Here is a 25,572-nt window from a genome sequence, read left to right as displayed (position 1 = left end):
TCTCCTTTAGAATGGACTGGTTGGATCTCCTTGCAGTCCAAGGGACTTTAGACAGTTTAAAAAATACGGATGTTTAGGCCCCAACACCAAAGGCTTGGCTGGTTTTGGTGTCAAGCACAGGAGTTGTATATTAAGAGCCTAACCCAGTCAGGGTTAAGAACTAGCAAAGCCGGCCTGCATGCTTGTTGACTTCTCCTTAGGTGTTTTTACTTGTTTTGGCTTAGTTTGGGCTGTTATTTTGAATGGTGTCTGTTTTGTTCATTATGTTTTCTAGTTGATTACTTTCTGCATAAAGAAAATTCAGGATTTCAGAATGTATTAATTTTGTAACTTGCCACCTTATTGAATTTGCTTAATATACATATTTCAATTATATTTTATAGGCATTAAATTATACTACCTACAAAAATAATGACAACTCTGCATTTTCTTGTCCTATACTTAAGTCTTATTCCACTACCTTGTCTATTTGTGTTGGCTAATAATTTCAGAAAAGTAACAAGTAATAGTTATGGTATCTTTGACATGTTTCTGATTTTAATGAGACTATGTATAGTGTTTCACCATTAAGCATAATGCTGGTTTATCACTTCAAGAAAATATCCATCTTAAGGGTTTTTTTTAAATAAGGAATTGTCCTAACTAAAGGGTTCCTATTTAAATTCTATCAAGTGTTTTACAGGAATAAATTAAGATGATCATATCTTTTCTCCCTCTTTCTACCTAATAATATGTTGAAAAATATGAATAGATTTCAGATGTTGAACCATGTTTGTGCTGCTGGAAAGATTTGGCTTCGTTACAGTATATTGTTCTTTTCTGTGTACTGCATAAATCTATTTGCTAATAGTTGATTTAAAAATTTGGGTTAATTTTTTTTTCTTGCTTTCACTGACAGGTGTTAGCAGTATTGTGGTAGCTTAAATTTTTTGTAAGCTTTCTGTATTATTTTTATTCTTTACTTTCCAAAAATTCTAGAACAGTGGCTTTCAGAGTATTTCAATTGTGACCCAGAGTAAGAAATATAACTTTAAAAGGGGACTTGACATAAATACATGCATTGTAACAAAAGTTTCAAATAATAATACTTGTCCCATGAGTTTGACTTTATACTATTCTATTTCAGCATAAAGAAATGCTCATCTAAAAATACTATTTTGAAAAATACTCTATGTTATTTGAGGATTTGGAAGAACCATCTATAAACTGGTGTTTGTTTTTTTTTTTTCAGAAAGTAGCTCTCTGGTAGTAATTCCATTTTCTTCCTTGCTTGTGTTTTTTTTTTCTTCTAGACAATCTATATATTCTTAATGTCACATAGGTCTTAAAATTTATTTGCATAATAATTTTGCAGTATGCTCTAATTCTTTAACTCTTTCACAGAGTCTGTAAGTCACTTCTCAATGTCCTTTCTGATTTAGAATATTAGTGCCTTTGGAATTTCTAATATTGACTGACTTAGCCTAGTATATTCATTTATTTTTCTCCTTAAGGAAACAGGCTATAGATTTATATGATCAATTCTACTGCCTTGCTGTTTCTCATTTTACCTTTTTATTTCTTTTCTGCTTTTTAGGGTTTAATTTGTAGTCTATTTTATAGTTCATTTTCTATTTTTTTTTAACTTAAATAGTATGTTATTTTCTTGTGTTTGTGTTTGAAACCATGACTATCTACTGAACACAGAAGTTGTATTCTACAGCTTTGGGTGTATAATGTTTTAATTAATGTTTTGTATGCATTCTGGAGTATCAGTTTTCTTTCTTTCTTTCTTCTTCTTCTTTTTTTTTTTTTTTTTACCAAGGTTGCATTAAATAGTTTTCATATTTCCAAGTAGTGGAGATGTTCATTTTTATTTTGATCATTCATTTTTTTGTTGAATTGCATGGTTTTCAGAGAATGTGGTCTGGATTACTTCTAATTTTTGGAATTAACTGAGAGATCTCTGTGTGTGTGTGTGTGTGTGAGAGAGAGAGAGATCTGTGTGTGTGTGTGTGTGCACACATGTGCAGGCCAACATAGAGTCAATTTTGTAAATGTTTCATGAGCTTTTATTTATTTATTTTTCTTCATTTTAGCAGTTTTTAATGAAAGCTGTAGACAAGATGAGAGATGTGTGTGTGTGTGTGTGTGTGAGAGAGAGATCTGTGTGTGTGTGTATGTGCGTGTGTGCATGCACACGTGTACAGGCCAACATAGAGTCAATTTTGTAAATGTTTCATGAGCTTTTATTTATTTATTTTTCTTCATTTTAGCAGTTTTTAATGAAAGCTGTAGACAAGATGACTTTATTCCTGCATCTTCTCAATTGTTTCTTCCTTATATGTGCCCTTTTCCTTTCCTACTTGGCGAGATTTGGCTTTACGTTGGAGCGTCTTTCTGCGGTCTCTGTCCAGTTTTAGCCTGGTGATAACCACCGTGCTGGGGTGAATGCCCGCCTGGACAGCTGTGCCATCAGCCTTCTCGCGCTGCACTGCTTCAGTGTAGATGTGTATTTCTTTCTGTAAATCTGGACCACTTTGCCAATTTGCTGCCCTTTGTGCCCTCGTACAACCCGAACTTCATCATCCTTTCGGATGGGCGTGGATCGAATGCTGTACTTCTGTGTTAGCTCTTTAGAAAGAGGACAAGACATAATTTTCCTGCGAATGCGGGAAGGCGCATTGAAATGCCTTTTTCAATTCTTGCTTCGGTCAGAAGTCACAAAGGGATTGAACTTCATTTTGGCCGCTGGAGCTTCAGCGATGGCCACAGAAGGGAAGAGTCATGAGCTTTTAAAAATAAGATTGATTTTCAGTTAACAGGATATCCGTTGCATCTACTATTTTGTCAACCAAATCTACTTCATCAACCTCACTGACTTCACTGTTCAAAATTACTAACTACTGATGTCTTGATCCAGGAAGTGAATTAAAGCAGACTACGCTATTTTGTTTCTGATTATGTTTCTTTGTAGTTCTGCAGTTTTTCTTTATGTACTTTTACTATTATTTATCCTGTTAAGATTTATGAAAGGTATATCCTTTCTGTAGATCCTTTACCATCATAAAATTTCCCCCTTCATCTTGTATTGTACTTTCTGCCTTAAATGTCATCCTGTCTGACTAATATCATGACCCTAACTTTCTTTTTTGCTAGCATTTGCCTGGCAGATCTTTTCCCATTTTTTTCTCTCTAGTTTTCTAGTCATTTTGCTTTAGATCTTCCTCTGTGTATATCATGTATACCCATCCCTCACTTTACAAAAGTTAAATTTATACATTTTCAATTTTAAAAAGATTTCTAGCACAAATTAGTATTAGCAATAGGCATACTGTTAGGTACTACTGGTATTTTTTATTAGACAGTGATAGTGACTTTAACATTTATCAAGCACTTACTTGACAACAGGCACTGTTCTTGGTACTTACATTATTATCTCATGTAGTCCTCACAACTTGACTAACATTTCCATTTTGCAGATGAGGAAACGAAGGTTTCCTAATTTCCCCAAAGTCTGAGAGCTCATCGGTGCTAACTGGCAAATGCGTTCCTTTATTCACAGGTTTTGGAGAGGGGAGGCTTTGTAATCTTATTTCTAGTCACCTGCTGACACTCTGCTCAGCACTGTAAGTGTCCCAGGTACCTACCATTCCACCAAGAAGCTGCTGGTCTGTCCCATGGTCCATGCTCCATTCCACAACCTCGCACTTGCTCAAGTACTGTTTTATAACTATAATCCACTTCTCTTTAGGTGTAGGGCAATGATGTACATAAGTATACTCAATGCCAGCCACAACCAGTGAGTGTTAAATAAATTTGTTGAGATGAAATTCTAAGTAGGGTCTTTACCACATTTCATCAAGTATTTAAATTTCACCTGTTCTCTCATCGGATTTGTCCTCTGAGTCTGAGTGAAGATGAAAAATGTTATTAGATTTATTCATTTATTTATGATTTATTAATTTTAAATTAAGGTAGAATATTTTATTGTATTACAGTGGATTTACATTCTTTGTCTCAATAATGGACATGTCAAAATGTCCATTATTTAACACAGATTTTGAGTCTTAATAGTAATGCCTTATTTATGGGTTTTATTCAATACATTTCTGTATGTTACAAAAAAGAGAGTAGATACATAAAACTGAGTTCAAAGTTTAACCTGAAGTCCCTATGACCTTAGAAAAATTAATAGTACAGGTGATGTAGTTCTTAGAGTTCCCAGCAGGGGCCAGAATGTTCATATTAATGAACATTCATGTTAAATGACAATGTTTTTACTGTAATTCAAGATTGTATCTATTTTAAAACCAATAAGAAAGTCAAATAGAACTTTTTATAGTTAAAATTACTAGAAACTTCTGACTTATTCATTTAAAATTTTAAGAATGTAAATATAAATTCAAAATATCAAAAAAATGAGTTTGACAGAAGTAGTAATGTTCTGTAACAAAAGGCTAACTAACCCCAATATTGAGCAAATGGGAAGCCTAAGTAGTTTTAGTCAGTAGACACTAAAACCCCTACACTAATTGCCAAACTCAGGTCACTGGGTCTTTTGGTTGCCAAGCCAGACCATGGACCGGGTCCAAGAACAAAGGGCACCATTCTGGCATTGACCCAGGAAATGGAGCACTGACCTTATTTGTTAATTTTAGAATATTAAAAAAAATTCTTAACTCAATATAAAAAAGTACTGGTGCTTCAAAAGTATTTCAATTCAAATTGTCTTTGCAAATCAAATGAACTTTTAAAATTTAATTCTAATTTAAGTCATGTAACCTCTCTCAGGGCCTCAGTTTCTCCATCTGTTCATGAGTAGATCAGATATTATAATCTTAAAGTTCTGATGTTCCTAAAATTCAATTTTTTCTCTTAGACAAAAGGCATCATTTTTTTTCTGTCTCTAGTTCTTGGCATGGTCTCTAGCACAAACCAGGTGCTCAGGAAATGTTAAATGAACAAATAAATTAATAAATAATTTTAGAGAGTTCCTCTCTAGGAATTTACAGAAGAATTTGGAAACAGAATGCCTCTGAAAGCCAATCTTCCGTGAATTATGAAAAACAACGCTTTAGGCAGTTTCAAGGAAATGAGAAAACATTTTCTGAATACTCTTGAAAAAAACTGAATTCTTCTATGGCTATCACCACATCCAAAACACTACCTGAGTAAAGAGGGAGTTATTTTTTTTTAAGGGTTTAAAACATTAAATTTAAAATTGAAATCTAAAAAAAAATTTAAGAAATTTTTTTATATGCAGAAACATATTCTGTATTGAGTCTATGGTTACCAAAGATCCCCCCAAAACAAAACCCCAAGAATTGCAAGATTTTCTCTTGGGAAGTGTTTGTTTACTGGAAGGCTTATTAACTCAATAATAAGGGAGAGTAAAGACTTCAAAACTAAAGATCTGTTTTTATCAGTTCAATCCATACTGTCATCTGCTCTGGAAACCCTGAGCTTGTTCTAAAGTAAACTAAACTATCATGAAGAAAATCAGCCATCAAAAATAATAAAAATGAACCTCTTACACTCAGTTTTTTCTTATTTGTAAATTAAAAAAATTTAACTTCATTAAGTCTGGGGACCAATGTGTAGCTGCAGGCAGGAATTTTGTGCCTTCTTAATCCAGAGAGGTGGGTAATGGTGTGGGTTTAGACCAGAAGTAAGGATGTGGGTGCAGGAAATATGACAGCCCAACTAGAGACTGCTATAACTTATATCAGAGACTCTGAAACTCCCTACAGGCTATCTCACTGTATGTGCATTCAACACAAACAAGAAGAAAGTTCAAGTCAAGTTCAGTTCAGTTCAGTTCAGTCGCTCAGTCGTGTCCGACTCATTGCAACCCCATGAACCGCAGCACGCCAGGCCTCCCTGTCCATCACCAAGTCCCAGAGTTTACCCAAACCCATGTCCATTGAGTCAGTGATGCCATCCAACCATCTCATCCTCTGTCGTCCCCTTCTCCTCCTGCCCTCAATCTTTCCCAGCATCAGGGTCTTTTCAAATGAGTCAGCTCTTCACATCAGGTGGCCAAAGTATTGGAGTTCCAGCTTCAACATCAAGTCCAGTAAAAAGGGCTAAATTAGTGAATCACTGACTTTTGCCAAACAACAGTCAATGATTTGGGCAAAGGACTTAAGTAGCTATGCTTATTTGCTATTAGTAGATTAAAGAAAATTTTGAGCCTGGTTCTCAATGCTTGAATAATAGGATTCCTTTCCAAGGAAAAACAATTTTTTTGAGAACTCATAGATAAAAGTAAAATCTATCATTTTAGATGTCAGTTGAAGCCAATTTGATTATAGTAAAATAACTCAGCTGTAAACATTTTTTTATAACACTGTAGATGCTATATTTTTATATACTGTATAAAATGAAGACACTGAAGATGTAAAGTGGTTACCTGGATGATCCAGAATATGAAATATGCGTCAAAAACTAAGTTTTTAAAATGGTACAAATGAACTTACTTACAAAATGGAAATAGAGTCAGAGATGTAGAAAACATATTCATGGTTACCTAGGGGGATGGGAGGAGAGTAAACTGGGAGATATGAATTGACACATACACACTACTATATATACAATAGGTAACTAATAAGAACCCACTGTATAGCACACAGAACCCTATTCAATATTCTGTAATGACATATATGGGAATAGAATCCAAAAAGAGTGGATATATGTATATGTATAAACTGATTTACACCCCTTGCCTTGCCTAAACACAGAGACACACACACACCCCTTGCCTTGCCTAAACACACACAGACACACATACACAGTCACACACACACAGTCATACATACACACACAGTCACACACACACACAGTCACACACACACAGATACACACACAGACACACACACAGTCACACACACACAGTCATACACAGACACACACACACAGTCACACACACACAGATACACACACAGACACACACACACAGTCACACACACACAGATACACACACACAGTCACACACACACAGATACACACACAGACACACACACAGTCATACACACACACAGACACACACACACAGTCACACACACACAGACACACACACAGTCACACACACAGTCACACACACACACAGACACACACACACAGTCACACACACAGTCACACACACACACAGACATACACACAGACACACACACACAGACACACACACCCCTTGCCTTGCCTAAACACACACAGACACACACACAGTCACACACACAGTCACATACACAGTCACACACACACACAGACACACACACACACAGACACACACACAGACACACACACAGTCACACACACACAAACACACAGACACACACACACAGAGTCACACACACACACAGAGACCACACACACGCAGTCACACACACACAGACACACACACAGTCACACACAGACACACACATACAGTCATACACACACACACACACAGAGACACACACACACACACACCCTGCCTTGCCTAAACACACACAGACACACAAACACACACCCCTTTTGAGATTTCTTTCCTCCTCTTTGGCTACTTTTGACTCAGTGTGACCGAGACAGGACCCGTGTTGGGTAAGGGCTTTGGCAGTCTTCAGTAGTGTCAGAGCAAGCACGCTCACTCTCTAGCAAGGCCTTATCACTAGCTACAGAGTCTGTCTGTGTGGTCATAGACCATTGAGTGCAAAACTCCCGTGGAATGTCTGAGACCCATGCACGCTCTCACAGAACCGCGAGAGGAGGCAAAGACACAGGACCCACCAGTCCTGGGACTGCACCAGGGTGAGCAAGAGGGAACCCGATAGAAATGCCGAGAGCCACAGAGCAAACAGAAACACAACCAGAGCCACTCAGAAAGTCTGTAAATATAAACATAAAGACACATTATGAATATGAAAGTAAAAATATACCTGCTGAAAAATCAGAAAGTTGAACTTTTTTGTATTCAAGGGGACAGTCATTCATTTATCGGTTCAGTTATCAGTAAACACATTCGGGAACCGTAAAAATCTAATACACACATATAATTTTAACACCAGGTCTTTGAGTCTACACACTGTCTCTTTTTTCAATGGAAAAGAAGAGGAAACCAAATTATAACTTAATTCTTATTCTTTGTATTACTAACGTGTAACTAATAAGCTGGAGTTTCCATTTCAGAAAGGAAGAAGAGAAATCACATTTTGCAGCTTTCCTGAATTAATACTATTTCTAAAGGACAGTGAAATGCAGAAGTTTTGTTAACTGGGATATTATTATGACATGTTGCCATAATATGAATGTTATCATTTCAAGACTGACCTGAAAACCAAAATAAAGAGAACTCTCAAGACCAGATTTCAGTCTACCCCCTTGAACCGACAAACATTGGCCAAATGTCCTCTAGAGAAACTGTAAGTTAGCAGTTGGTAAGTATAAAACAATAAAGTGTATATTTCTGCTCTTGGCAATAATTGTGTATCAGTTAAAAAGTATACATTGTCTAAAAATCACCATATTTGATGTCTCATTAAAACAAAGTTACAAATATTAAGATGATGGGACTTAAAATTAGATGGGAAGATATTCAATTGAAGCAGTATAAAATGCATCACTGTGGGGCAAAGTGTGGTCTGCAGATCCCTGAAGTGAAGACCCTTTTAGACGATCTGTGGAGTAAGAACTGTTTTCATAACAAAGCTAAGATTTCCTTGCTACTCTCATTTTCTCTTACATGTATCGTCGAGTTTTCCAGAGGTTCCAAGCTATGTGATATCATCATTACTCTGTCAGCAAATAGAATATATGTTTGCATATGTCTATATTCTAACATTTCTCATTTTTAATTTATAATACATTAAATATTGATAGATATGACCCACACAAATGAAAGCTTTTGAGGATCCTAAATAACTTTTCAGAGTAATCTTGAGACCAAAAGGTTTGAGAATTACTGTTTTAGGGGATACACCTCAAGTGAAAGAGCACACCTCATCAAATTTCCATTCTATACTGAAGAATCTAGAAGACTGAACCTACAATTGAAGATTGTAGGTTTTATGAAGACAGTGACTGTTTCCGTCTGTTTTCTCCCCAGAATCTAGCACGATGCCAGGCACATAATTTGTTGTTGTTCAGCTGTTAAGTCATCTCTGACTTTTTGCGACCCCATAAACCGCAGCATGCCAGGTTTCTCTGTCCTTCACTATCCTGGATTTGCTCCAACTCATGTCCATTGAGTCACTGATACCATCCAACTATCTCATCCTCTATAAGACACATAATAGGCATTAGAATATTTCATAAAACAATAAGTGAATTAATACAGTGGACACTCAAACAGCATAGGGGTTAGAAGTGCCAACTCTTGTCCAAGTTGAAAATCCACATGTAATTTTACAGTCAGCCTTGGATACATGCATATCCAAGGTTCGGCATCTGAGGATTCAACCAACCTCAGATAGTGCAGTACTGCAGTGCATATTTAGTGAAAAATGTGCATATAAGTGGACCCATGCAGGTCAAACCTGTGTGGCCCAAGGGTCCACAGTACACACACACACACGCATTCTAAATGAAAGCTTTGCCATCTGACTTATTCAAGGTCACATAAAATGTCAGCAAGAAACCCAGAACTATATTCCAGAGCTCTATTCCTATACTGTTACTCTCTGAGTCAAGGGTACTTTTGTTTTTGTTCCTTTTTGTTCTGTAATCTATTGAGAGCATGGATAATCAGATATTGCCACGGTAGGATGGCACCTTCTCATCCTGTTATGTGAACTGAGCACTATACAGTCTTTTTCTGGCTTCAAGTGTAATCAGAACAGTGTTATACCAAAGGGCTATCGTCACAAGGAAATGGCAAGAGTGATCAGATAAAATGCATCTTTCTCTCTTTTCCCACAACAGAGTTGAATTTTTCATGATTCATCCTTACTCTGAGTGTCCTCCTTTCTTTGGCCGCATCATTAAACCTCTGGCAAACTTTTACGTTAATAACAGTTGGGAGCTTCCAGAATGCCAACATTCTGGAAGTAAAACCATTAATGTTTTTTTGGGAAATACGCTTTATACTCTCAAAGTTGTTTTGAAACGCACACCCCTCCCCTCCGCCACATGGTGTTCGTAAGAGATGAGAGGAGTTTGCTTGCTACCTTGCTTATGGTTACATAGATGTAAGGCCCACGAGTACAAAGAAGAACAGGGGCAGGAAAAGCCCAGGTCTTGTGCAGAGGAGCACTGGACTCCTGTGAGCAGAAATTGCTTTGGCTAAGACAAAGCCAGCAAGGTGGCTGGCACGCCCTCCCAGTCAACTAGAAGGAATTTTCTACGCACTCATTGCAGCAACAAAGTGCTGTCCAAAGTTAGGCCCCCGGCTGCCAGACGGCAGTGAAGCTTCCTACTGCTGGTGAAGCTTGCTGCTCCGAAGTCACAGGAAGGTTGCAATCACCCACACTGGAGAAGGAAAATATGTTCTTGAAACTTCTTGAGTATCTCTTAATTCATTCAATCCTGACCTCTGGAGATCCTGATTGGATAGGGCTGACTCTCATCATTCACAGTAGTTATGTTCTACCCAATCACTGCCAACATGAGTAAGTGATCACTGAACCACTGCCCCTAGGGGAACTACAAGGTTAGATTCCCGTCAGCCTCTGGTCATGTTTTTGTTAGCCAATTACTAAATAACCTTGTTTTGTGTGCATTTCTGTTTTAAAATATCTTATTTAATACATACTGCTGATTCTTCAACATTGGATTCACAACCAGAAGCCCTATAACTGAAACCTGAATGAAGCTTACATAACACACATTGTTTTTTCTATGAGGAAAAATTTTTCCTTCAGTCCCATCACAGCCTTCTTGTTTAAAAATTGTGCGCAAATATGACCCAGCAATACCACTTCTGGGCATACACACCGAGGAAACCAGATCTGAAAGAGACACGTGTACCCCAATGTTCATCGCAGCACTGTTTATAATAGCCAGGACATGGAAGCAACCAAGATGTCCATCAGCAGATGAATGGATAAGGAAGCTGTGGTACATATACACTATGGAATATTACTCAGCCATTAAAAAGAATTCATTTGAATCAGTCCTAATGAGATAGATGATACGGGAGCCCATTATACAGAGTGAAGTAAGCCAGAAAGATAAAGAACATTACAGCATACTAACACATATATATGGAATTTAGAAAGATGGTAATGATAACCCTATATGCAAAACAGAAAAAGAGACACAGATGTAAAGAACAGACTTTTGGACTCTGTGGGAGAAGGCGAGGGTGGGATGTTTCGAGAGAACAGCATCGAAACATGTATATTATCTATAGTGAAACAGATCACCAGCCCAGGCTGGATGCATGAGACAAGTGCTTGGGCCTGGTGCACTGGGAGGACCCAGAGGGATCGGGTAGAGAGGGAGGTGGGAGGGGGGATCGGGATGGGGAATACATGTAACTCCATGGCTGATTCATGTCAATGTATGACAAAACCCACTTCAATATTATAAAGTAATTAGCCTCCAACTAATAAAGTAAATGAAAAAAAATAAAAAAAAATAAAAATTGTGGGCAAAATATACATAACATGAAACTGACTATTTAACCATTTTTGTTTTTTTTTTTTTTTTAAATAATGGCTTTAATCGTCATTTTAGGTATACTGTAGGGGAAAGTGTGCTTTAATTAAATATACATACCAGTGATGCTGGCAAAGTTGAAAGTTACTCCTAATGTTGATAGCTATAAAAACTAGTTTGTACATGGTAAGACAACGAGAGGAAAAAAAAAAAGCAATCCCTTTGAAACAAAAAAGTTCACAGTGGTTTGTATCCAACAGTATGCATTTTATGACAATAACATGTACAGATTGAGCACCCTAGGGCTCTCTTTATATCCTAAAGAAAATGAGCATTTACATTATTCATGGGCTCTACTGAATTAAAAAAAAGATCAGTTGTACACTCACCCCTTAGACAGGGGACACTGTCCTGAGTGTACAGCTTTAACACCATCATTAATTATTTAACCATTTTTAACTGTACATTTCAGTGGCATTAAGTACACTTACCTTTGCTGTGCAACTATGATGAACATCCATCTCCAGAACTTTTTGATCTTCCCAAATTGAAAACTCTGAACCTGTTGAACAGTAGCTTTCCCCCATCACACCGCACCCTTCCTCCAGCCCCCTGGCAACACCATTCTTCTTTCCATGACAGTCATCCTGTGCCTAGGAGCACAGCGCTTCAACACTATGCTTGGGGGGCACTGTAAGCAACAGGATCACCCCCCACCCCCACCAAATGCACACAAAAATATAAAAAGCATGGTGGTATATCGATTGCAAAAAGGGGACTTACTAAGTATGAGGGCTGAAACAAGGCAGAGAATTGATTTGGTTGACCTCAACTGGGATCCTGTGTGTTGCAAGCCTCAAATTTTTCATTGTTCTGTGCATGTGCACAAATGCTTATAAAAGCGCTGTGAGTATTGATTATGGAGTTAAGATAAATCTCAGCAAGAGATAAATGTGCAAACATGGGATCCATGAATAACGAGCACTGACTATATGGAAATGATAATCTTTGTTTCCTTTATTCCAGGCAGTAAGGAGAAGGCGCTCACGGGGCTGCCTTACAACATTTTACTAGAGAGTTAGCCTATGTTGGTAACTGGCAACTAACTGAAGCAGTTCTAGTTCATGTGGAGGATAAATTTAACTATAATCTCAAACCCCTCTGTGTGAAACAAAGACTAAGTACTCAAGTACCAGTTATCAATCACTTACTATATGACAGGCACTGTACTCAACAATTTACATGTATTATTGAATTACTTGCCCCCAACACTCTATGAGGAAACTGAACGTTAGAGAAGTATCTCATTCATTATTACACAGTGGCAAATTGAGATCTGAACTCAGGTCTATCAAACTCCAGGACCTGAGATCTCAATTGCTACACAATTTTAATCAAGTTAAAAGGAAAAAAAAAAGATTTGATTTGCTCAGAAGTGCATAGGGACATATGTTACAATTATAGCATTACAAAGATTTATATGTTGAAAAATAAATTTACCAAACAAATAAAACTTTATAAGCCTGATCTAATACTGCTCCACAACAAAGACTATCTGAAATCCTTCAGGGCATCTGGTTTGTGTCTGGTTTTCCTTAATCTTTAATGATGGGCAAATCTAATGCATTATGTAAGGCCATTTTTTCTCAAGAGATGTAGATACCTCTTAAGAATTTGATGAAAATGCATTAACTTTTCAGGCTACTGAGTTGCATTTTAGTGCACTGAGGCAGTAAATTAGTGTACAATGTGCGAAAGTAGTGACCTAAAAAATAAATATTTGATATGAACCACTGCACTCTCTTGGGAAAAAAAGTAATGGATTAACTCTCTTAGGAGTCCTTAGCTTCCCCAAAAGTAGTAGGAAAAATAAATCTCCTGTGGCCTGGAAACAGCTTCTGTTTCTTGCTAGCTATATTTGTTTAGCTTTTTAATAGTGCATTTGATTAGACCTTGTGGCTCCCAAAGCTAAGGTTGAGAGTTTGATCCCTACAGGGGCCACTTACATTTAGACAAGAAAAAGCCCCATTCTCTGCTCCCAAACCTTACCCCAAATCCCTGCCAGGTGTCTGTCCTCCGGTCAATGAGAAACTGACAAAGGAAGCACTAGGAAGTACCCCAGTACTAGGAAGTATAAAAATGTACTAGCACAGTACTGAGAGTAGAAAAATGGGCACCCTTTGTTACGGTGTTCCTTTCCTTCTCTGCGTTCACAATGTTCGGATATAATCTACAGAGAGTAGGTAACTACATTTTTTTCTTTTACCACTGGAAAGCAGAGGAAAACTTCGTTACCCATCATAAAATTCACTATCTTCTTATTCTATGTCATTCTAAGTTATTCTAAGTTCACATAGCTGACAATATCCCCTTTGTAATAAACAATGAAAAAACACATCCTCTGAGCAATATTAATCTGTAACTTTAGGATAGGAAGTACCTTAATAGTAGTCAATCGAAACTGAAATACAACTTTCATATGAATAAAAGGTATTATTTAAAAGTAATTCCATGAGCAATTTAATATTAAAGTAGGGTTTTTCATTATGTGCTAAGAATTTATTCAGGGAAACAAGTTTCTCAAATTATAGCAGAAAATCTTTTACTAGTATAACAATCTTTTCATTTAAGTCTTCCTAAATAAATCTGTATTTTCTAATTATACAAGACTAAAAATAATTTAATATAACAAATAAAATTCTTTTTACTTCAAATGCTTACTTAAATAATATAAAATCATTTTATTTTCTGAGGGAAGAACATATCAACTTTTTAAGCATGAAGTGTAAATTAAGATTTATTCACTTAAATTATAATTTTAAAATTTCACATATAAAGATGAATAAGATCTAAGTGTATATGCTATTGTTAATATGGTTTTTAATTTTTCGAATGTCACATACAGCCTTTATTATTCATAGATTTATTCCTTTTAAGAAGTAGTCAAATGAATCAGCTCACCCTTGACTGTAACAAAATACTGTTTGGTGACTTGTGACAGACAGGGTTTTAACCTCTGACAGCGAGATTCATTGTGGAGCAAGAGCCAATCACAGATCCCGACGACACTTGTCTCATCAAAGTTGGAATATAAAAAGCCACTTGGAATACAGTATAAAAGATTCACTGGTGTGGCAAGTTGTCTCTCAGCCTGGGCAGGCATTAACGTTTGGCTTGGCGTTACTCAAAAGCAAAAGAAAAGTAAACGGAAGAAGGAAGAACAAGGGAAAAGATTGTCTTGATTTTAAAACCATGCAAAAACTGCAAATCTGTGTTTATATTTACCTATTTATGCTGATTGTTGCTGGCCCAGTGGATCTGAATGAGAACAGCGAGCAGAAGGAAAATGTGGAAAAAGAGGGGCTGTGTAATGCATGTTTGTGGAGACAAAACACTAAATCCTTAAGGCTAGAAGCCATAAAAATCCAAATCCTCAGTAAACTTCGCCTGGAAACAGCTCCTAACATCAGCAAAGATGCTATAAGACAACTTCTGCCCAAAGCTCCTCCACTCCGGGAACTGATTGATCAGTACGATGTCCAGAGAGATGACAGCAGTGACGGCTCCTTGGAAGATGATGACTACCACGCTACGACGGAAACGGTCATTACCATGCCCACGGAGTGTGAGTAGTCCTGCTAGCGCAGAGCGACGATTCTGCTGACTGTTGTTCTAGTGTTTATGAGAAACCGATCTATTTTCAGGCTCTTTTAACAAGCTGCTGGCTTGTATGTAAGCAGGAGGGAAAAAGAGCTTCTTTCAAGATTTCCTGAGAAATATACTAATGAGACTGAAAGCTGCTACATTGTCTCCTTAGAGAGCTCAAAAGCTAAAAATAAAAAATGAAATGCTTGCATAGCATTCATGTTATATAGTTTACACAGCTATAACATGTTTATGTTTTCCCAGCTTAATGCTACCAAGGTGAAGGATTGGGAGACAGTAACAGCAATGTGAAAAGTTTACATGAAATTTCCTAATTGCATTTGGTTGCCTGAAATATGCATTTATAATAACAGGGTTTTTTTTTTTTTTTCACTAATAAAAGAGAAAGGAAGAAATCTGTAGATGTTGAAGCCTATTTGGACATTTGCTGAACACTTAGAATGACTTCTGCTATTCAAAACTATTTCTCATAGGGTTTTTATGATCTTTACAGAGTATCTAATTTTGAAAGCTATTACAGTGGAAAGGATAAGAAATATTCTTAATAAACTTAATGTATTAGTAAGAGCAATAAGGAAGTAAATACTGCATAATGATAAATCATGAGCTAATTAGCAGAAAATGCTAAGAAATAAACACTTTAATTGAGTAGGTTATGGCTTACAAAGTTCCACTTATACCCTGACCATGGTACTATTGTTGAGAGTACCTGGTCTGCACATATCTAGGAGGCACATGCTTAATAACCTTCTAAAATATTATTTTATTCCTTATAGGAGGGAGAACTATTACCTGTATGTAGTATCTATGTTGTTTCTGAAAGATAATATGTTTCATACCATTTCTGTTGCAGGCAGTTAAAACCTATACTCAAGGAAAGGGAGACGGGCACCCTAACAGAGAAGGCATGACAAGAAAGATTTTTGTGCCATGTGTCTCTGATCTTGCTTTATACAGTGCTCTACCCACTTTAAACTGGACTCAAAACAGTTTCAAAATACTGGTTTTTCTTACTAAGTAACTAGGTTATAAGGCAACAAATAGATTTCCTTTGGACTGTGCTATCGGATAATCCTGGGATAGATTTGCCTTATTTATAAACCATCTTGAGAAAACAAAAAGGCAAGAAATTGCTAAGTGCTTCTGCTTACAATGACAGCCTGGCCCTAAAGACAATGTTTTCTAAGTTTTGAAATAGCTTGAATACAACATCTAAATTTTGGTGCTAATTACCTGCTAGTTTCCACCTCCCCCCGCTTTGAAAGGCTGTCCCAGCGCCCTAGCATAGCAGATGCACTGTATTTTCTACTAATTCCCGAGCTCAGCCCGTTGCTCAGCGTGTCTTGCCCCCAGGTAATTCAGGCCTGGGGGAGGGGTTCCTTTCTCCAGACTGATTGGTACAGCTGCTCCGTAAGTGTAACTCTCAGATTCCCAAAGAATTCTAAGTGGATGTTCTTCCGCAGTGTCTCTTGTTCTCTCTAATCATCATCATTTTAAAATTTCATCCACTTTTCATTCCTTAATAGAATTTTCCTTAGTCCACAGTTCTCTGGAAAGGAAGTAGGCTGCTCATAAACAGCTGAAAAAACATGTACCTAAAAGATTCTGAAAAGCTATAATAATTGTTATACTTGATATTTTGCTGTCATGAATGAAATGCTACATATTTTTCCATTTTAAAAGACTAAATATGCACACATTCTTCCACTAAAAAAATGCTCATAGATTGACATGGAGGTGTTTGTTCATTTTCCATAAAAATGATCTTCCTAACTTTTTTTCTTATTCATTTATAGCTGATCTTCTAACGCAAGTGGAAGGAAAACCCAAATGTTGCTTCTTTCAGTTTAGCTCTAAGATACAATACAATAAAGTCGTAAAGGCCCAACTGTGGATATATCTGAGACCTGTCAAGACTCCTACGACGGTGTTTGTGCAAATCCTGAGACTCATCAAACCCATGAAAGACGGTACAAGGTATACTGGAATCCGATCTCTGAAACTTGACATGAACCCAGGCACTGGTATTTGGCAGAGCATTGACGTGAAGACAGTGTTGCAAAACTGGCTCAAACAACCTGAATCCAACTTAGGCATTGAGATCAAAGCTTTAGATGAGAATGGCCATGATCTTGCTGTAACCTTCCCAGAACCAGGAGAAGATGGACTGGTAAGTGATTACTGAAAATAACATGCTAAAAGCCTTGTTATGTATTTATTCATAATGTGAATGAACAGTAGTGAAAAATAACTACCAGTTTCCTGTGCTTATAAGCCAGACAAAGGTGCCTTACCCCAGTGGTAGCCCTGTACCCAATAAAAGTAGGTGTCCAGTTTCACATCCTATGAAACACTCTGTTGATACTTTTTACTTTGTGTGAGGATTTAAAAGAAAAAAAGGTATACCATGGTCCTTAATTTTTTAGGGAATTCTTTTGAATTGAGAATGAAATATAAAATGCTTTCCATTGATGTGCTACATGATTATATAAATAAAAACATGAAGTCTTCACAGCGGATTCTAGTACACACCTAACAACACATTTTTTTCCCCAGAAGAGTGACAAATTTGTTAAAATTCTTTTGCTTAATAAAGCAGAAAAATAAACTCTAAAAGTTATAATTAAAATATACTTTTAGTTATAGAAATTAACCAGATATATGTTTAGGTTTATATATTATTAAATATACTATATTTAAGATCTCTCATGATAAATAGGTTTCTTGTTTTATAGACTATTGATGCACTGATGTATATGTGGATTACTTTGTGAATTACCCCTGATAAAATGAAAAATTTCAGGCTAGTTAACTTGTACTACCCAGCTATTTTCTGAACAGTCTTACTGTTCTTTAGTAGGAGTTAACTTAGGTAATGTCAACTAATTTAATATAAAGTCAAACAGAAAATAATGCCTTATATATCATAAAAATTAATAGAAAAACATTTTAAAACCTAGTATAAGCTTAGAGCTACTCACTCTTCTGGCTTATCTATGCTTGTATTTACTTCTGTTTTCAAAAACTTCTTTAATGTGACCATACTTTTTATTTCCATTTATTGATATAATTTACAACAGAAGATTATACTTACAAGCTTTTTAGTTTTTAAATGGTCTTATTTGTAAAGAATATCATATCTAAATGTAAAGTAAATCATATCTGAATGAAAAAAAATTCTTTAAGATATTATAAAATTTTCCAAGTGATCAATTTTTCTTTAAATATACTACATAAAATGTTATTGACTCCCCAAATGATGTTATTTTGTATAATCTTAAATACCAATAATTACCAGGTCTATTTTGATTTTAATATAGGATAAAAAAGAATGTGTTCTTTTTCTAGGTAGCATTTTAATAATCAAAGTTGGTGATGTGACAGAGATTTTAATTATTATTAAACAGATGACTAATAAGATGTATTCCTCAAACTTTTCCATATAGAAGGGAAAATGTCTCAAATTCATGGAAAGATTGGTACAGGGGAAGGATTAGCAAATTGTTGTTTAAATATCTGAATGGAAGCATTTTTCAGTGAAAGAATAAAGGGAACATCATTGTATCTTCTTCTGAATCTGTGCCTCTCTCTTGGAGTTGGTCTTTCCAACCCTATATGCTTACCACTATTCATCACTCTACCTTCCTTCTTCCCATTGCATCTGTGCAGTGCTCGGTGGCAACTATTTTGTTTTGGTGTTAATATCCAAGTGTCCCTGAGTAAGACCAAGTGAATGGAGGACGAATGAGCATGCCATCCCTCCAGGAGTCATCAGACACATTCAGCCACCATATTTAATCAACAAGCAGGAAGACATAAGTTAGCCTGACCCCTCTTCTCTCCTCCCTGCTCCTCTCTTCCTTTCCTCCTCCCCCTTTACTGTCATCCATCAGTATTTCCAGAGCCTCTATTATGTCAGGCATTCAGATACTCAAACTGAGGAAAACAAGAATAAACAAGACAAAGATCTGACCGCAGGGGAATCCCTATGGCTACTGCAGACTTTTGAGCCATAAAGGCAGAATCAAGCCTAGTGTAAATGAAAATTCCTTCATGCTGTGCCTTTTAAAAAGAAATGTGATGTAAGCAAAATGATTAGTTTCTTTCTTTAATAATGAGTCCTTGAGGTAGGAGAGTGTTTTGGGATCTATTACTAACTCTTCTTTCCTTTCCATACAGAATCCTTTTTTAGAAGTCAAGGTAACAGACACACCAAAAAGATCTAGGAGAGATTTTGGGCTCGATTGTGATGAGCACTCCACAGAATCTCGATGCTGTCGTTACCCTCTAACTGTGGATTTTGAAGCTTTTGGATGGGATTGGATTATTGCACCTAAAAGATATAAGGCCAATTACTGCTCTGGAGAATGTGAATTTGTGTTTTTGCAAAAGTATCCTCATACCCATCTTGTGCACCAAGCGAACCCCAGAGGTTCAGCCGGCCCCTGCTGTACTCCTACAAAGATGTCTCCAATTAATATGCTATATTTTAATGACAAAGAACAAATAATATATGGGAAGATTCCAGCTATGGTAGTAGATCGCTGTGGGTGCTCATGAGATTTATATTTGGTTCATAGCTTCCTAAAACACAGAAGGTCTTCCCCTCAACAATTTTGAAACTGTGAAATTATGTACCACAGGCTATAAGCCTAGAGTATGCTACAGTCACTTAAGCACAAGCTACAGTATGTGAACTAAAAGAGAGAATATACGCAATGGTTGGCATTTAACCATCAAAACAAATCGTATAATAAGAAGTTTTATGATTTCCCGAGTTTTTGAATCAGGAGATCAAATTCCATTTATGTTCAAATATATTGCAACATATGCCGGTGAATAAAAGCAATTCTCCTTGTCTTCCGGTGAATTAAAGGAGTACGCTTTAAAATCTATTTCTTTACAGTTTCACTTGATATTTACAGAAAAATCTATATGTAGTATTGGTAAAATGCAGTATTGTTATATACCGTTATTTGAAACATCCTTAAACACTTGAATTTGTATTGTATGATAGCATACTTGGTAAGATGAGATTCCACAAAATAGGGATGGTACACCATATGCAAGTGACCACTCCTATTCTGATTGATACAGTACATTAACAGTTTATGCCAATGGTGCTAATACAATAGGCTGAATGGGTGATGTTATCAGGTTTATCGAGTAAAAAACATTCAGTAAAGTGATAAGTTTCTCCTTTCTTCAGGTGCATTTTCACAGTCCTCCCTATGGGCAATGGATTTTCTATAAAAAAGAAAAATCATTTTTCTAGAGGTCTACATTCAATTCTGTAGCATACTTGGAGAAGCTGCATTTAAAAGGCAGTCAAAAAGTATTGATTTTTGTCAAAATCTCAAAATTATAGCTTGCCTTTGCAATACTGCAGCTTTTAGGATAAATAATGGAAATGACTGATTCTATCAATATTGTATAAAAAGACTTTGAAACAGTTGCATTTATATAATATGTATACAATATTGTTTTGTAAATAAATGTCTCCTTTTTTATTTACTTTGGTATATTTTTACAGTAAGGACATTCAAATTGAGTATTAAGGCACAAAGACATGTCATGTAGGACATAAAAGCAAATGCTTATATTTCGGAGCAAATTAGTTGATTAAATAGTGGTCTTAAAACTCCACATGCTAATGGTTAGATGGTTATATTGCAATCATTTTATATTTTTTTACATTATTAGCATTCACTTATGGATTCATGATGGCTGTATAATGTGAATGTGAAATTTCAATGGTTTACTGTCATTGTATTCAAATCTCAACGTTCCATTATTTTAATACTTATAAATATTAAGCATACCAAAATGATTTAACTCTATTATCTGAAATCAGAATAATAAACTGATGATATCTTACAAATTGTTAATTTTATTTTATAATTTGATAATGAATATATTTCTGCATATATTTACTACTATTTTGTAAATTAGGATTTTGTTAATCAAATAAATTGTACTTATGATTAAGTGAAATTATTTCTTACATCTAATGTGTAGAAACAATGTAAGTTATATTAAAGTGTTTTCACCCTTTTTGAAAGACAACAGTTTCATGTTATAATGATTAAGTCTAGATTTCTGGTTTCCATTTTATTACAAAAGTTTAATGACTGAGCACAAAAGTTTGGTTTAGAAATTTTAGGCCTGCTACTCTAGTTTCTTATGAGTGAAATTCCTGTTAAATTGGTCCTGGTCAAGTTGCTTTAAACATACAAAAGCAAGGACTAGTTACATCTGTTTCATTTCTCTTTATCTTGACCTGAAAACTATTTATATGTTTTCTTAGGTTCAATTTCCAAATGCATTGCAGTTGGCAAGGGTATATGGTCCTAGAGTTACAAGTTCTACTGAAGCCACGGGGACATGGGGAAGCTGCATCTTTTTCCTAGCACTTAATGAGACTGACACGTTTATCTGAGTTTGGGGGAATATATTTTCAAATTGAGTTGAAAAATAATTATGAAGTGCCTAGAATCCTTAAGTGCAACACTATTTATACATGTTTTTGAAGTGAGCTCTCTTCTCCACTCCCGGCCAGTTTAATAACTTAGCTCTAAAGAAGTGACTATGTTTCATTAGCAGTGACTAATTCTCTCTGGTGTTCTGGTTCTTAAATAAATAATTTATAAGTATGATAAATACAATTTTAAACTATATTACAGAAATTTACACTCATACAAACAAAATGTACTACTTCTTCTAATTGTGATAATATTTCACACTGACAAGGCTGGAGCTATATGTGAGTTGCTCCCGGGGGGATGGGGGTGCAGGAAGGAGCCAACTGTGGTGACGGGCTAAGGCCCCTTTTCGGTTGCACGTATCAGAAGCTACTTTTTCCCGGGCCATGAATACACATGACCTAAAAGTCTGGGTCAGCAGGTGCATTCAGACACCTTAGGCTCTGGAGTACAGATAACTGGGGCCCTTGACCCCTACAGTGAGACATGTGAGGAAATATCCCTCTCAGTTTCCAAGGGCCCAGTCACAGGACTCCTCAGTCTTCATACTCAGCCTTACCCATGGACCCCCAGGATCACATCACCAATCTCTCCATTTGGTAGTCCTTTTCAAAACCCATAAGACCATCAAAGAAAGCATCAGGACCAACTTCTTTTGTGACAAGACCTAGGCAGTTTTTTCCCCCCTATTTTGCCGAAGTCACAGGAATGGCAAAGGTGCTCTGCTAGTCTTGTCTGTGGGCAAACCACTTTCATTTTCAGCACCCCAAGAACATCCACCTGTGACATGTGACACTAATCCTTGAAGTCTTCAGAAAACATCATGTAAAGTTCAATGTAGTATATCTGTTTTAATATTCTGAATGTTTTGTAATACTTCTCATGTTTCCTACGAATCTATATTAGTTTTAAAGCACAATACAAATGAAAAACAAACAGAAAACCCTTACAAACTCTATGGTTCTTTTTGTATTTAAATTTATTTTTGCTCTTCTGTATAGAACTTTAATTTCTTAAACTAAAAAAGCAATATGTTGACACTGACAGCAGATAAATTATAATTCAATTATCCTATTTCCCCAAACAAAAACAGATCTACTTCACTTTAAGCTACCATATACTCTTTGAAGAATATCTATGACCCTGTTGGGTCTGTTGAAAACTAGGGACACCCTCACCAGGAAAAGGAAACTCACAATTTTACGTATAATATCAGGGAGTTTAGGGTCTTCCTAGAGTTTATTCACAGAATCTAATTTACAAACCCTTAGGAGGGATATCAAATTTTCCTTCTTAAGGTAAAAAATTGTTTATGAAGTATTAAAATATATTTATAAGGGCCTGGTTCCCCATTAATTAGTTTTAATTCTTAACTAATTTGAATGTTTGAAAAGGAAAATGAATATCAAATCATCCTAGATGTCTTAACATGACTAAGTGAAAGTTGCTCAGTCGTGTCCGACTCTTTGTGACCCCATGGACTATACAGTCCTTGGAATTCTCCAGGCCAGAATACTTGAGTGGGTAGCCTTCCCCTTCTCCAGGGGATCATCCCAATCCAGGGATCAAACACAGGTCTCCTGCATTGTGGGTGGATTCTTTACCAGCTGAGCCACAAGGGAAGCCCAAGAATACTGGAGTGGGTAGCCTATCCCTTCTCCAGCGGATCTTCCTGACCCAAGAATCGAACTGGGGTCTCTTGCATTGCAGGTGGATTCTTTACCAACCGAGCTATTAGGGAAGCCTTGACGTGACTAAAACGCTTTCTAATTGCCAATTAATGATTGGATGATCTTTAAGAAACATAGAATGTTTTATAACCTGACTAAAACCCTTGCTAATTATAAAACATTCTATGTTTCTTGAAGATCATCCAGTCATCAATTGGCAAGTCTGTGGCAGATTTAACTAGACAGCTGAATAAAATGCACTTCAAATTATGAACCCACATTATTTTTTTGTGTCAAAAACACAATCAATAAATCATCAGGGTTCTGATGTCTGAGTATCAGAATTAGGCAGGTGTGGGAGGACAGTATTTGCTGAGCACCAGATCTGTGCTCAGAACCTTCCTCACATGGTCAGTGTAGGAGACGTTACCTTCCTCACTTCACAGAAGAGAGCTCTGAGGAAGTGGGACACCTGGAAGCAGTGGCTGGTCTGGATTTGAACTCAGAGAAATTTGACATAATGAGTCATTGCTCTAGTTATAGCAATTCTTCACCAAATCCTAATGAAAAAGTGAAGCTATGTTTTTTGATGTTTATAATTTGTAACATATCCTTATCTATATTCAGCATCGGTTTCTGCAAATGTTGTGTGGCTGTATTTTAATAAGAAGTATTATGAGAAGGTAGAAGAGCAGGTGGCTAGCAAAGCCGAGAAACATAAGATACGGAGATAGGAGTGGACCAGTGTCAGAGGGTGTGAGAGCTGCGAGGACCTTAGAGACCATCTCATTAAATGACAGAACTGAGGTCTAAAGAGAGGGCTGCCCAAAGTCATACACTGAACTGGTTCACAAACTGAAACAAGAGTTCTGCAGTGCTGGAGGAGAGTGGATTGTGAGTCAGAGTGAGAAGAAGTACTCCAAGAGGCAAAGTGCAGGAGAGCTATAAACAAAAATCAGCTCTGAGTCTTCACTTGGTGGCTGAGGAATGTCCATGCTGGGCACTAACTAAATATTCGTAAGACAAAAACAGCTTACATGTATCTAAATACATCTCTTATCAACTGGAGATTTTCTTGGACAAATAGACTCCAAAGGGAAATCTATGGCAGTATGCCATTAAAACCATTACTTTACCCTGCATAGTAATACAAATGAACAATATTTTTCAAAGTACCATCACATTAATGATGTAATTTGATCTTCATAATGCTTAAAGTATTATTAATATGCCCATTTCATAGAGGGAACTGAGGTTAAAATAAATTAATCAAACCACCCAAGGAAATATGGCATTTATATTTGTATATTAATTATATAAGAAACAGAAATCTAAGTCAAATGTTAAACTTGTTTGATAATTCATTCCAATAGTACTTATTAAAAATGTAGCATGATAAAAAATTTCATTTAAGGAAGTTTGCTGGATGACTCGGGGAACTCAAACCTGGGCTCTGTAACAACCTAGAGGGGTGGGAAAGGGTGGGAGATGGGAGGGAGGCTCAAAAGGGTGGGGATATATGTATACCTAGGGCTAATTCATGTTGATGTATGGCAGAAATGAAATCAATATTGTAAAGTAATTATCCTTCAATTAAAAATAAATAAATTTTAAAAAAGTAAGCAAACAAAATTCCACTTAAAATATCACATGATCACTTTAAAAAACAAGACACGTGAATACTACCCGGTAATATAACTAAGAAATTAAGCCTTAGGCTAAAATATGATATGCAAGTCATGACTTGCCTGGCACATGACATATAGTGTTGAAATTTCATTTGCATGGCCATTCAGTTCCAGTTTACACATTGCAAAACATATCAAAGTAAACAATACTAATTTTGGTCATCTCTTGAGTACAATGTCAAGCAATGCAAAGTGGTACTAAATTTAGTTCATTCATGCCCAGATAGAATTTTGCAGTCTTTAAAAAATTAATACATTTTCATTAGAGAGCATTCATTTACAGCAAGATTATCTTTGCTACCATTTAAAACACTAGATAGATTGTTTACCAATACTTTACTAGATTACCTGTCAAAAGACCTCAATGAATGTCACATCCTGTCAACAACACAGAATGCTCTTGAATGTAAGACTTTATATATGAAGCTGTCTAATATATCTGACAGGCATAAAATATACATGTGATAATGAGAGACAACTCTCTAATAATCTGTTACAATGGTTGAACAGTTC

The 25,572-nt window shown here is 36.3% G+C and overlaps 1 protein-coding gene and 1 pseudogene across 1 annotated transcript; one reads left to right on the top strand and one right to left on the bottom strand.

The window, feature by feature from the left end:
* Positions 1-2,288: 2,288 nt before the first annotated feature.
* On the bottom strand, positions 2,289-2,722 carry LOC122453896 (annotated as a pseudogene).
* Positions 2,723-14,675: 11,953 nt separating this feature from the next.
* MSTN (myostatin) lies at positions 14,676-21,282 on the top strand. Its single transcript, XM_043488279.1, has 3 exons — positions 14,676-15,178; positions 17,016-17,389; positions 19,399-21,282. Exons 1-3 carry the CDS (start codon positions 14,806-14,808, stop codon positions 19,777-19,779), a joined length of 1,128 nt encoding a protein of 375 aa, XP_043344214.1. The 5' UTR covers positions 14,676-14,805; the 3' UTR covers positions 19,780-21,282.
* Positions 21,283-25,572: the final 4,290 nt, after the last annotated feature.

This window comes from Cervus canadensis, chromosome 15 (assembly GCF_019320065.1).
Source record: "Cervus canadensis isolate Bull #8, Minnesota chromosome 15, ASM1932006v1, whole genome shotgun sequence".
Lineage (NCBI taxonomy): Eukaryota > Metazoa > Chordata > Mammalia > Artiodactyla > Cervidae > Cervus > Cervus canadensis.
The sequence above is the reverse complement of the archived record's forward strand: the minus strand, read 5'-3'. Positions and strand labels throughout refer to the sequence as shown.